The sequence below is a fragment of the Callithrix jacchus genome, chromosome 5 (genome assembly GCF_049354715.1).
Source record: "Callithrix jacchus isolate 240 chromosome 5, calJac240_pri, whole genome shotgun sequence".
NCBI lineage: Eukaryota > Metazoa > Chordata > Mammalia > Primates > Cebidae > Callithrix > Callithrix jacchus.
Genome location: NC_133506.1, coordinates 17,372,211 through 17,386,773, shown reverse-complemented (window position 1 = coordinate 17,386,773; position 14,563 = coordinate 17,372,211). Strand labels below are relative to the sequence as shown.

The following is a 14,563-nucleotide window of genomic DNA, read 5'->3' as shown; positions in this document are numbered from 1 at the left end:
TTTCACAAGTTTAGTAACCTTTCCTGTCTTTGAGACTGAATTTCAATAAGGATTCAGCTCAATTCAAATTATATGGCACTGTTGAACCTTGGGATCATGGGTAAGATCCTGGTACTTCAATGCTCAGGTTTTCCAAATGATTTTTGCCCTTGATAAATATTTAATACAGATTCTCCTAGAGAACATCCTTTTTGATTGAAAAGCAGAATATCATCTGAATAGCCAATGTCCTAGACATCAGGATGTTTGGTCATAAATATAAAATAACCCAGGAGGAAGTAAGAGCAAATCAATCTACGCTAATAACACTTTGCTCACAATTTCCTAAGCATGGAAAGTCTAATAGCCTCCTCTCATTTATTAGAGGTAGGAGATAGCTTCCATCTGCTTTGCTCCTTGTCCTAAGATGTAGCTTCATGCTTGATTGAAAAACGCTTTAGGAGAAACAAAACCATGCGATTCGAGAATCCTCCTTCAGATTCAGAAAATCTCAATAAGCTCTTGAGATTTTCTTCCTTAGACTAAATTAGAGCAGATACTCATTTTTCAAGACTGGCCAACACAGCTTGCAGTTTAAGAAGACACGTGAAAAAGTGACCACGTCTCAGACTATGATGTGTCAGGGATCGGTTAAAGGTGTGTGTTCTGACTCATTGGTTCTGTCCTTTCCACGATCTGGGCAGCATTTCAGCATTGCCCGGGCAGGCGAATTGGTGACAGTTCTGGTATTTCAGAAACTTATAGCAGATGTGCATACACATAAGCAAAAAAGAAAACTGAGATTGGGGCTATGGTTGAAGGTCATAAGGATGTATTAGGATAATAATATAATAACATACAATCAAATAAATATCTTGGTTGACTTCCAGGTTCCCTTCGGGTTACCATCAGAGCTCATGTCGGCATATTACTAAGATGAGCTTGTTTCCCTTTTTTTCCTCCTGAAAACTTGAGAAAGAGTAAGTCTATGCTAAGAGCCTTGCCTGCACCTTAGATTTAGAGTATCTGCCTTTTTCTTGGTCCCCAAGCATTTCTGCATGAGCAGTGGTGTTCTCAGGACAGAGCAGATAAAGCATTGCTCTTCACTTAGACAGAACGCTGCTTCCCTGCGCGGAGGGCCTGCTTTGCTATGGCTGCCTTCCTGTGTGGCCTGTGTGTGCCACACTGCAGGCTCAAATTATCATTTTGGGGGATAACAGATTTTGTTATGTGCGCCCCACCCACTTCCCCGGCTTCCTAGGGAGTGCATGCTTGCCACCTCCTTCCCACTCCTCCTGTGGCAATTCACATTTAGCCATATCTCATTGCTAGGTGAGAAGCTGAAGCTACAGAAATAAAGAGAAGGAAGACATTGGCTCCTCGAGTGTGAGAAGCGGCTGCCTTTCCTTTCAGCTTTTGTAAAATGTATCTTTTCTTCCCTTTCATCTTGCTGCGTTTGCAATTTATGGTCGCATGACAGGAGTAGCTTCATTTAATCATTCTGCCAGAGAAAGCCCAAGATCTCTAAAAATGATAATCACACATGAATTTATACACTGATAAGCAGTTTCAAAGCACAGCTAAAACAACATCTCACTCAGTAAAAACTTAGGCTTGTTTTATTAGGTTAAGATAAATATAGTTCAATCCATTCTTTTTCCACTTCATCTCTCCCATTGGCAAGTTCAATTAATCCATTTATTCTGCCTGGTTGATTGCTGCTCTACCAAATTGGAATGAGTGAGGTTTATGATTGCAAGTACCCTTTTGATTCCATTATTGCTATGTGCCCCATATTACCTGTTTAAAAATAGGTTGGGATTCATTAACCCTGTCTTGCAAATGGATGCTCAATCCAGACAGGAATCTAAAAAAGCTTCTGTATTTATATTATTGGACTTGATATTTCCCCTTGTTAAAGGGTTTTCCTATTTTTTTCATAAATTTTAGTGCTTGACTTTAAATACAACAGTTTCTAAATATGACATATTTATATGCATACATACTTTAAAAAGTTATATATGTAGCTAAAGTTAGAACAGAATCTCAGGATTAGATGCAATTTACAGGTACTAAAATAATTACAAATAAAGTTCTATGTGGATAACTCCTTTGCATATTAAAAATTGCTCTGATTTGCTTAAAGTGATACAATCTATTGTGATTTCCTGAGAGCACTGACTTGGAAATTCTATTCTTCTCTGCTTCCCAGACTACAGAAGTGTCTTGGGCTGGAAGGGAGAGTGAAGGGGCCTTCATGGCTATCTGGCAACCTAAATACAGCATCTCCTTCCTTATGAGCTTTCCTGATAGGCTACATTCACACTGGAATCAATGGGATCATGGCCTAAGGAAACGTAATACCATCTAGGAAAGGATATATCAGCATAAGGGATTTGTTTATCTTAAAATACTCTCACTTCTTACCTCTTCAACCAGTTGCAGCATACGACGGGTGCTTTCCAGCGACTAAGATTAAACAAACAAACAAACAAACATAAACATTATGAATGCAGGATCCAGAGGTCTTGGAAAGTCAGAAAAACTTCCTTTACTTAAGAAACACAAAGCGTCTCTATCACATGTTCTTTTCTGTTGGCACGTGAAACACAAAATGTCATTACATTTTCAAACTCTTTCCTGTCAGTTTTTACATGATCAGACTCCCTAAAGCAATTCCATTAAAGCTCATCTTCATAAAATCAAAACCATATGAAGCTGATCTTGATATCAAAGACAAAGTAATCTGGAGAAGATAATTTTGCATGCTCAGAATGCATGAAAATTTATATCAAATACTCAGAGGACTAATTTGGCCTCCCTGGGCCAGAAAGATTGAATTTTAAACACAAACATAATTTTTCATGAATTGAAATGAATATAACATACAGTTTCTTACAAAACTCCTAGAAACACTATTGGAAGTTCTTATCAATACAAATTAAGTTGTCACCCTGGGGTGAAAAAAATCAAGCATGTTTGAAATAACTGGCCTATAGGAGACAGCTATAATAATTATCTTCATTCTCAGATAAGAAAAAAATGAGATGGGAAGTCTGAGCTCTGCAATGGTTCCTTGGGCATGGCATTGTCACTTTTTTCTCAGTTCTTTTGAAACGACTAGAATCCAACAACCAGTGTGATTTCTCAAAGCTTTGCTTTTAAGTGACAAACTTATTTTGAAAAAAATTCTGCAGGAACCTGAAGGATGTTAAGTTCCCTGGAGGAGCTGTCAGTTGGCTGCTTTTTGAAATAGAATGGCTGCAAGTAGCAGTCTGCTGGTAAAGGTTTAACTACCGGCTCTCTAGGACAAATGTACGAAGACATACATGTATTCAAGTGTATTATATTACTGATATAAAGGATGAAGGGCACCCAATTTACAAAGAATAGTAAAATATACAATACTCTCTTTATTGTAAATTCCACATAGCCAGTTGATTCTCACAGAAACCTTTTACTGATTTTTGCTGAACTTTTGTGCCTGTAGCTAACCATGTGATGAACCAGTGTCTTAGGGAATCATAATTTTCAAATCCTGGAAGATTTCCTCTTTTTGTGTTATTCATAGTACAATAGCTCCAGACATATATAATTTTAAATTTAATCTGCATTATTAATATTTTCTCCACTTTTTAAAGTCTAGGCAATCAGCAAAACAATAAGTCAAGTCCTGATCTGTACTATTTGCAGATTCTTGGACTATAAATATTCTTACTGTATCTGATTTTTAAATTTTAAAGTATTTTTAGAGACAGGAGTCTCTCTATGTTGCTGAGGTTGGTCATGAACTCTTGGCTTTATGTGATCCTCCCACCTCAGACTCCCAAGTAGCTGAGGTTACAGGTGGGAGCCACTGTGCCCGGCTCTGCCTGATTTTAAGCTACAATTTCATACTAGGATCATGAAATTGGAAAAACACACAGTAACACATTATTACACCTTATTTCCACCGTATAAGTACAATAGATGGATCTCAAAAGCATGGATAGTAGAAAAATGTAGCAAAATAATTAGGAAGTGATGAGGTTTGAGTGTTTATTATTTTTGACTTTAATATAATCTGTCTAATTGTCAGTTTATGTAATTCGATTTTAATAATGGCTGCATTCAGCAACCAGCTTGCAAAGTTCCCGAAAAATGTTAACAATCTGCTCTCAGAACTGAGCCTTCTCCAACACAGCACTGCATGTAAGGCACCCAGAGACATTTCTTTTTTTTCTTAGAAGACCTTGACTTCTCAGGATTTTTAGAAATTGAGAGTTAGGACCAAGATATTAATTCATATGAAGGTTTTTAATCAACTCATTCTGGTCTGCGGAAGCCTTAGGTGTATAGAAAATCAAAGTCATATTACTTTTTCTAAAATAAATTGAGACATTAAAAGAAAGTCTTTCCCTACCTGAACTTGACAAACCCCTTAGGCCCCCATCTTTTGCCTCCCTCTCTAGGTCTCCACTCCTTACCTCATCAGCCAACTGGTCAGCCCTTCTCTGCATCTCCTCCAGCTCATTGCGCATATCTGCGTCTTCGGCCATGGTAGTGGTGGGGAGTGGCTGGGCACCTGGCCTGGGGGGTCAGTGATGGGTTTGGCCCTGGACCTGAGAAGAAGTAGATTTGAAAATATGAGAGCTTATGTAGGTGTGCAAAGACCAGAAAATCTAAATGGCTCATACTCAGTCCATATGACTCAAGTTTTCTGAACTGAAAGCTATGTTCAGACAGGGGTCAACAGAATTGTGCTATTTCTCTGAAAAGCACCACAAATACATTCTTGCTAATTCTACCATGGAGATAGACACCTGTCTACCTATGAAGTATTTTATTTTTTGAGATAAAGTTTTGCTCTATCACCAGGCTGGAGTGCAGTGGCGTAATCTTGGCTCACTGCAACCTCTGCTTCCCAGGTTCAAGCAATTCTCCTGACTCAATCTCCCGAAAGCTGGGACTATAGGTGCGTACCACCACATGCAGCTAATTTTCAAATTTTTTTCTTTTTTAGTAGAAATGTGGTTTCATCATGCTGGTCAGGATGGTCTCAATCTCTTGACCTCATGATCCACCTGCCTTGGCCTCCCAAAAAGCTGGGATTACAGGCCTGAGCCACCGCGCCCAGCCCCTATGAAGTATTTTTAAAGAGACAAACTACCCAGGAGTTGGAAATGATAATGTGGAAGGATATGGTTTGGGGTTAGTGCACTTTTATCATCCCATTTATTTATTTTTCTTTTTTCTTTATTTTAAATAGCTCTATTAAATTATAACTGATATATAGTCCACCCCACATATTTGAAGTGTACAACTTGAGAAGTTTTGATAAGTATCCCAGGAAAACATGACCACAATCAAAACAATGAACATACTCATTACTCGCCCAAATTTCCTAGGCACCCACTGGCCCTTGCTCCATCCCACCCATCTATGCCCAGAAAACTTTCTGTCACTATACATTAATTTGCATTTCCTATAATTTTACATAATAAAAATCACATAGTAGTACTATTTTTTGTCTGCCTTCTTTCACTTAGCATAATTATTTTTGAGATTTATCTATGTTGAAGAATGTATTAGTAGTTCATTCATTTTTGTTGTTGAATAGAATTCCACTGTATTTAGAGACCTTTGGAAGCCAAAGACAGACAATCTTTCATCTATTTCAGTTGTCATCAGAGGTTGCCAAAAGGGCTTGTGTGAGGGTGAGCCACTATCACTCCAAAGAGGATGGGTCCTTGTGCCTGAAAGGTGACCAGTCCATTTCTTGGCTACTCTCTTGAAATCCTACATGATGCAAATGATGGGCAGCAGGACTGAGTCCATTCCAGGGAGAGCCCTCCTTCCTCCTTCCTTCTCAGATATTTATTGAGCACCTATAATATTGCAGACTGTGCTAGGCATTAGGGATACAGTGATGAACAAGATAGGCAAATTCCCTGCCTTTACAGAATTCAGTCTAATTGAGAAGACACAAGCAAAAGAGGGAATTCGATGATTCAGTGTGATGATATTACACTCAGGGACATGTCTGGTATCATGGGTGCCCATGGTTTGCAACAGGCCTCTCTGAGGAAGCCATGTCCCCAGGCCATCAGAGGGAAGGAGGTAAAGGGCCCAATGGTGTAGGTATCTGCTAGAATGAAAACTTCTCTGTGAGTAGCACATTTGAAGAAGGCATGGGCTCTTGCCTTGTAGGTAAGATGGTCAATTGTGCACTTTATCTTCACTCTTGCACGGTAGAGCGTGATCTCTGGGAAATGGCCATGCAGCCAGGAATTACATTTCTGGTTCCCATTGCAAGAAAGTGGTGCTTCATGGCGAGACAGTCCATGAGTGGTAATAGAATGATGTGTGTCCCTGTCAGTCTAAGGCAATTCGAAAGCAGGTGTTTTCCTCCCTCTCTTTCTCCTTCTGCTAGAAAAACAGAATCTTAAAGGATGGCTAAGCCATGAGACAGCAGGAACTTGGGTCCTCCATATTCCTGCATGGAGGAGAGCGACTCCTGTCCGGTAACGCCTGGACTCTTACATGAGCAAACAATATATTTCTATGATGCTATGGCAATGTGAGCATTGTTTTGTTATAGCAGCCTGTGTTACACTAAGTAATAAATGTCTGAAGAAACTTAACATGGAAAAGAAACATTGCACAGGAGCATGGTTTCCTAACCAAAAAACGTATTTGTGTCTGTCCTTGTACTGAAAACTGAAGCAGGGAAAGGAAATTAGATTTAGGGCCTTGGGGCACTACAATGTTTATTACTATTATTATTTGCCTAAGAATCAGAATCACTTTTTGCAAAAATAAAAATGAAAATTCTGTATCAAAAAAATCAGGAACCTACTCACTGAGAGGCAAGCCTAGATCCGAGCCTGGGGGAGGAGGCTCTGCCGTTTCACCTCCCAGGTCCACGATTCTACTGCTCTCTCAACAAAGGTGGAATCTTCTGGGCTTTTAATTTAGTATATATTAGTATCACTTTCCAAATGTATTGCTCTTGTGAAAGAGATCATACTATTCAAGGTTCTTAGGAGGAATCCTAAAGTGAAACTTCTTTGGAGATAACAGGTTTTGCAGGTCTCTACCCAGTGATTCTTGAGCAAAGCATCAAATATGAAGCCAAATTAAAAAAAGAAATAATAAAGCTTTGGGGTTGCATTATTCTACCACTGGCTTTAAACAAATAATGGAGTAAGTTAATGTGAGGTTAGTTTTATGGGCAGTCATTTAATAACCGACAGAGCATCTTACTATGAGCCTGCTAATTTTCAAATGCCTGTTCTGGCCACTAGATGAGATGATGTAGAGATGTGACACTGTGTTTTGCTTAAATACATGAGAATTTATTTCCATATCTCCATTTTAGAAACTAGGATCTAGAAAACAGACACTGGAAGGAATTTACACCAAGTCACTCCTGAATCTCAAGATGCACAGAAATGAAATTCCAGCATTCCCAAGTGACTGGGGATCTATCCTCCAGAATAAAGCTGTGGACCTGTGGAGAAGTTGAGTAGTTTGTGAGCCATAGCTTAGTGAAGTGGGTGGATAAAGGCGTTGATGTCAGGAAGACCTAGCTGGACTGTTGGCTATGGCACTCAGGAGCTGGGTGAGTCTGGGTAAGTTCATCACCATCTCTGAGCTTTAGTTTTCTCAACAGGACAAACAATACCAATCTCATGGGGTTGTTGAGGGGAATAAATTATAGAATAGTTCTGGCCAACCTAGTTTGTAAAAAAGGATGTGGAGCTTAATATTCAGAAAGCCTTGCTCATTCGTGACAGTCCCATAACCTTGGCTAAGAGTGGAACAAACCCAGTATTTGTTAATCAGCTTTCCTCTACTAACGTCTGGGCACGAGGCATGTGGCTGTGGTGGTGAGCACTGAGGAAGCCTGAAACCAGGGAAACCAGCAGAGTGCCTGGGTCTCCAGTCTTTAAGCAGCACCTCTCACAGGAATACCACAAGGAGACAAACAAGAGTGCCTTCCGGCCCGAGCTCCATCTTTACATTTTGCTGCTGGGTTCCTGGGGGAAAACGTCTATCTTCAACCTAAGCAAGGCATTGACCTTTCCTTTTAACAGGTCAGTTTATTCCAAGGCAGGGGTCCTTGTGCTTTCAGACCTGTAGTGCTATTGCTCTGTCCCACTCTTTCAGGTCTATTTGCTGATGACTGTTTCTGAGCACGCTCTCTCTCTCTTCTCTCTTCCTCTCTCTCCCCATCCCCCACTCCGCGCATACTCAAGTTTCCTGTGTTTCCTTGGCAATCTGCTCTCAAAGTTGTTATTCTTAGCATGTGAAGAACAGCTGCAGGGCCCCCTGGCTCCAAGCTGACAGCAACCTATCCAGGTCTGGCTGATGGGCAGCTGGTGCGATGGCAGAGAAGCCATGTGGCAGATACCCTTGGTTTCATCACTTTCACGGTTCCCCCAGGAGCTCCCACACCTCTGTTTTGCTCTAAAACATGGAGATACGTTTGTGATTTGAAAGGAGGGCTGATGAATCCAAGAGGTCTCAAACACACAGTATTTCAAAGCTGAAAAAGCAATTCCCCTTCTCCTAACAAGAACAGCTGGAGAGTGGGCGCTGAGTGCACCTCCAGATCTTCTGTTGGGATGTTTAGCTAGTGTTTAATAAATTGCTCCTATAAACCCCAAACTCATGCATGTTAGCATTCTAAAAGACAGCAGCTGAAGAGGCATAAGGATGTTTATTAATAGTAGTTTCAATAGCTGAAAGGATGTTAGTAGTGAAATGGCATTTATGATCAAGACAGCCTGTAATACTTCCCTCATATTAGCACATTAAACTGCATCTTGAGATTCAGGAGTGACTTGGTATAAATTCCTTCCAATGTCTGTTTTCTAGATCTTGGATGTTGCAGAGCAGGTAGAAAGAGGAAACTAGGAAGCAGAGGAAAGTAGAAAGAAAAGCCACTCAAAACTATTCCCCGAGGCTCTGATGTAAGACAACCTCCTAGTCTATTGAGAGCCTAACAGTATCTAAATAATTATCTCAAATAATCAGTTGCTTATTAGCCAAGGGTCTGGCCCCTAGTTGGGGTTCAATTCATGTTAACTGACATGAATGTGACACCCCCAGGTAGCATTCAGTGTTCCCTAATCAGCACTTTTCAAGGTGTGGTCCAGGACAGTGTTTCCGAAACTTCCCCCAGAGTCAGAATAAGCAGAAACCTTGCTTAAATGAATTGCGGGGCCCCACCCTCAGGGATTCTAATTCAGTTGGTCTGAAAGGGGGTCACTTGTCCTTCTTTCCTTCCTTCCTTCCTTCCTTCCTTCCTTCCTTCCTTCCTTCCTTCCTCCCTCCCTCCCTCCCTCCTTCCTTCCTTCCTTCTTTCCTTCCTTCCTTCCTTCCTCCCTTCCTTCCCTCCTTCCTTTCTTCCCTCCTTCCTTCCTTCCTTTCTTCCCTCCCCCCGCCCCCACAGTCTTGCTCTGTTGCCTAGGCTGGAGTGGAGTGGCACAATCTTGGCTCACTGCAATCTCTACCTCCCAGGTTCAAGTGATTCTCCTGCCTCAGCCTCCTGAGTAACTGGGATTACAGGCATGAGCACCTTGCCTGGCTAATTTTGTATTTTTAGTAGAGATGGGGTTTCCCCATGTTGGCCAGGCTGGTCTCAAACTTCTGACCTCAAGTGATCCACCTGCCTCAGCCTCCCAAAGTGCTGGGATTACAGGCATAAGCCACCAGGCCAGGCCTCTGGAACATATTTTAAAACAATGCACAAAGTAGAATACAAGATATAAAAACAAATTTGCCTTTGATTGATTATTCCTACAGGTTTTAGGATTGCAAATCAAATTTAATCTGTATGATTAATCGTAGTTATAGGGTACCCTTGCAGCTCTCAAAATAATTTCTAATTTCTGTAACCAACTGCAGACAAACGTTCCCAGCCGCAGTAGCAGTGGTGAGAGACAGAAACATCTGAGACAGATGTTTAACATTAGAAATGGAAACATCTGAGGGTCTGTCACTGTCAAGATACTTGCTTCAAGGTGGGCAGGCTGCAGTTATTCTTTGGTGTCATGGGTAATTTGAAAAGCTCTTTATTCTTTAATGCTACACACAAGTCTATCTGAAACCCTCATAAGATGGGAGGGCAAATGGACTCCACAGAAAACCCTTCTTCCCTGTCAAGGGGCTTATTTAGCTAGGTGCCTTAGGGTAAAAATGCTTTCCAGCTAAGACTCTGAACTGAAATATGAGTTTAGGGCCCAGAAAGAGAGGTGAGTGTGGATAGAGCAGTGTGTGTTTTTTGACATACAAGGTGGATAGGGACATGGCTATTATGCTGGGGACATTGATCATTAGTCCAAGTTCCACAGGACAGGAATGTCTCAGGAAAGATATAAGGAAAGTCTGCCCTGAGCTAATATCTATTTCTTTCTGTTCCTCTTTTAATAAATAAACCAGACTAACAAATATGTATAAATCAACACCCATCAGCTGAATTATCACAGAGAGCTGAAACCTACATCTTGATGTGTCCCCACACTGTTCATCATTTGTAGGAAGCGTCTTCAGGGTAGATCCTTCTCTTTCTGCAGACCCTGCCTGTTTTCTGGTGGAGGTACACTTTCAAATTAAACAAAAGTTTGTAAAAACTCACTATATTCAGCAAAGCCCAGAGAGGAACAAAAGGACTTTATAAACCAAGTGGGACAACTCTCCTTATCTATTAAGAATCATGCTGACTAACACTTATGGAGGGCTTGCTCTTTGTTGGGCACTATTTTAAGCACTTTTTATACAAAGTATAACTTTACATAAACTTTCAGTGAAACACAGGGTGCATACTATTACTATCCTCACTTTGTAGATTATGAAGCAGGCTTATGGTAACTATTAACATTAGGCTAAATGTTAGATCAAGAGTTTGGGTCATTTAAAAAATGTATTTTCAAAGCGCATTTATTCTCAAAGCAAAGTGTATGGATATCTCACGTTTTCATAACAAACTGGAGACTATTTTTAGATTCATATATATATTGGAAAACAATATGGGGTGATTTCACAGGTACATCTCAGTAAATCCCAGTTTTTCTTATTGTTTATCATCTTTATCTATATTTTAAATCACTGGTTCTTTCACACCCCCCACTTCCACCTTTATTCTTTTTTCTTCCTAAGATGTGTTATTGTGTTGTTCCTTTTATACCTTCTTGAATTGACAAATGACTCATTTACTTGGCATTTTTCTTGTTTTGGGTATAGTATACTTACTGCTATAAATTGTCCTCTGTGTGTTACTGTTGCTGTATCCTATAGGTTTTGGCATATAGTATGTTCTTTGTTATTTATATCTATTGAGTTTTAATTTTCAGTTTTAATTTCTTCTCTAATGCAAGAGTTATTTGAAAATGTGATGTTAAGATTTAAATATTAGAAGTTTTTTTTGTAATTTCTAATTTTATTTTCAGTATGTTGAAAGTGGTCTATATAACTTTTACTTTTTGGAATTTGTTGAGATTTCCTTTGTGCCCTAACACATGGCCAATGTCTGTGAATGTTTAATTTGTGTCTGGAAAGAAAGCCCATTCTCTCTTTGACTCCAACTACCTACCTATTGACATCCAGTCAAGCAGAAAAGGAAGGTTTATGTTATTCAAACTCTAAATTCTTTAGTCAGTTTGGCCTATTGATTTCTGAATGGGGCGTTCAGGCCTTCCACAGTGAGTTAGTTCCATCAATTCCTTCTATTGCAGCTCATTTTTACTTTTTACATTTTGCAGCTGTGTTGTTATATGTTTATAGTCCATGATTGCTACCTTTCCATAGTGCATTATTGCATTTATCAATGACGAAGTATTGCTACCATATGTTCTTCATGTTGCGCAACCTTGATCAAACTCTATCCAATCAAATATTCATTTCTCTTAGCCTTATGTCTCTCAAATTCATCAGGTGAACCAAGATAACAGCAACAACATCAAACTAGATGTAAGAATTTATCTCATGTTAATCAGTCGTTTTGTCCACCCTCCAGTACAGGGCACCATTAGGAGACTCAGAACCCGTGGCTCCATGGAGCTTTCAGTCAGCTTGGGAAGTAAATGATGTTGGTAGTTTGTAGGGCATGTGAAATGGGGAGATTAAAATAACATAGCACGGTCAAGGGTGGAGCACAGGCACAGAGTCACACCCAAGGTGGGAGCTCAGCCTCTCACACCTAGCAGCCTAATATGGAGATCGTGTGCATCTAAGCTTCTAAGTCATAGGTTAATGTGCTCTCACTTGGTTCATGGTAGTCACCTTTTTTCCCTCCGGGTTTCTATTCTTGCCCTTTAGAAAGAGCCAGTACTTGGATTTGTTTGGAGACTAATAATCTCTTTCCCTGACTGGAATGGCATGGGAATATGATCAAAACTGGGTTTAGTGCTATTATTTTCTCTAGATGAAATTTCTTGAAAAGAATGCACCTGTAAGACGCAAAGCACGTATTCTAAGGGAATAATTAAGCACAGTGACTGCGGCTGAGACAACTCTCTAAGTCCCCTCATTGGAGGGGTGAGTGAAAGTGGTGGAGAGGTGATTCCTTCTGTTTTCTGAATCATGAGAATTTGACCCAGGTTTGAAGCAGCCTTTCCCTATTGGGCAAAATCAGCTGGATTTATTTTAACATGCTATGCCACATAACTGTTAGTTGTCAAAACACTTTTCACAATAATAGCTATTTATCAAGAACTTGCAATGTGATACAAATCAAACTAGGTACTTTATATAAAACTAGGGGGGTTATATAGAAACCTTCAAATCTTTGGTATTCAAATGTGGTGCCCAGACCATCATCACCCTGACCTGGGAGCTTGTTAGAAGCTCCACCCAGACTTATTGAATTGGATCACCTACTGAACAACATATCAAGCACTTAGTTTAAGAAGTGCTGCCCCAAACCATGATCTCTATATTAGGCTGGTAGGTGTGAGAGGCTGGGGTCCCACCTTGGGGGTGATTCTGCCCATGCTCCAACCTTGACCATGCTATGTTATATTAACGTCCTCAGTTCACATGTCTTACAGACTCCCAACATCATTTACTTCCCAAGCTGACTGAAAGCTCCATGGTGCCATGGGTTCTGAGTCTCCTAATGGTGCCTGTGCTGGAGGGTGGACAAAATGACTGATTTCCACGAGTTAAAAATCTTGTATTCAGAAAACAAAGAGAAGATAGTTATTAGAAAAAGCACATTGACAACGTTCTGTTTCTCCCAAATAACACGGTTTGTGAAGGCTTGTTGTATAAGATAGAGGAACCCAGTACCAGTGGCTCATGCCTGTAATCCTAGCACTTTGGGAGTCTGAGGCGGGTGGATCATGAGGTCAAGAGATTGAGACCATCCTGGTCAACAGGGTAAAACCCTGTCTCCACTAAAAAATACAAAAATTAGCTGGGCGTGGGGGCATGTGCCTGTAGTCCTAGATACTCAGGAGGCTGAGGCAGGAGAATTGCTTGAACCCAGGAGGTGGAGATTGCAGTGAGCCGAGATTGCGCCATTGCACTCCAGCGTGGTGCCTGGCAACAGAGCAAGACTCTGAAAAAAAAGAAGATAGAGGAAGAAGACACGGAGGATTTTGCATATTGGAGACTCTGTGGATGGTACTAATACATTATTCTTCTTCCTCTGCAAACAATTAAAGCTCATGTCTTAATGCTAAACTAAGGAGCAGAGCAAAAAGTACTTTCAGCAAATAACAGGTTGGAAGTTTCTGTTTACATTTTTATTACTAAGAATGGGCATTTCTTAAATCTTCTGTGTTCATAGTTATAAATTTTCTGAAGTATGAAATGGACTTGGCTCCTTGTTATTATATTTTTGAATATTCCTGTGCATGAAATTCAATCTCCTCTTTTCATAACAGGAAATACTGGTCTTAAACTATTTTCTAGTTAAATCAGATTGTATTTCAAATATGATGAACACATGTCTTGTGAATGAATTGAAATGCCATCTTTTATCCATTTTATACCCATTTTCTGGATACCAGATGAGTCACAATGGCTCAAAATAGGACCTCTTAGTAGCATGGTCTGAGATGTCCTTGCACCAAAACCTTTTGTAGTTGCTTGTTAAAATGTAGATTCCCAATTACGTTACCCGTGGAAAGTAATCTGGAGGTCGGATTAGCATCTGCATTTTCAACAACCACCATAGGTCCTTCTTATGCCTCCCAGAATGGGAGGATCCATGTGTAGCATCACTTAGGGCTGAAGGTCTTTGCAAGGATCCAGTGGGAAACTCTAGTAACCTTATGATAAACCACCCAAAAACACAAGAACATGGTTCCCCAGCATTGAGGAGGCCATCTTGATCTGAGGTGGTGGTCTCTTTTTCTTCCCACCATGTTCTTTCCAATATCTGATGACATAATATGTGTTAAACACCATTGATATGCTTCTTATAGGAGGATTTGGCTGAAGAATAATCTCAAGTGACAAGTATTTTAACCAGCTCACAGAATTGCCACCCTCTCCCACAGTGTCTCTGAGGGGAGGCACTATATTGGGCATTAAAGCCCAATTCCTTTCCAGCTTGGCTCATCTATTTCCCAGAACATTCCACCCCACACCA

General features: G+C 40.3%; 1 protein-coding gene across 8 annotated transcripts in view; it reads right to left on the bottom strand.

Moving 5' to 3' along the window:
* Window positions 1-14,563, bottom strand: part of SNAP25 (synaptosome associated protein 25) — an 88,213-nt gene that overhangs the window by 28,258 nt on the left and 45,392 nt on the right. For all 8 annotated transcript variants that reach the window (XM_035298368.3, XM_008995747.5, XM_078371341.1 and 5 more), the window contains 2 exons: window positions 4,446-4,580; window positions 2,407-2,448 (listed from right to left, as the gene is read on the bottom strand). In XM_035298368.3, coding sequence (XP_035154259.1) covers window positions 2,407-2,448; window positions 4,446-4,517 — 114 coding nt within the window. In that variant the 5' untranslated portion in view covers window positions 4,518-4,580. The remainder of the gene's footprint in view (window positions 1-2,406; window positions 2,449-4,445; window positions 4,581-14,563) is intronic.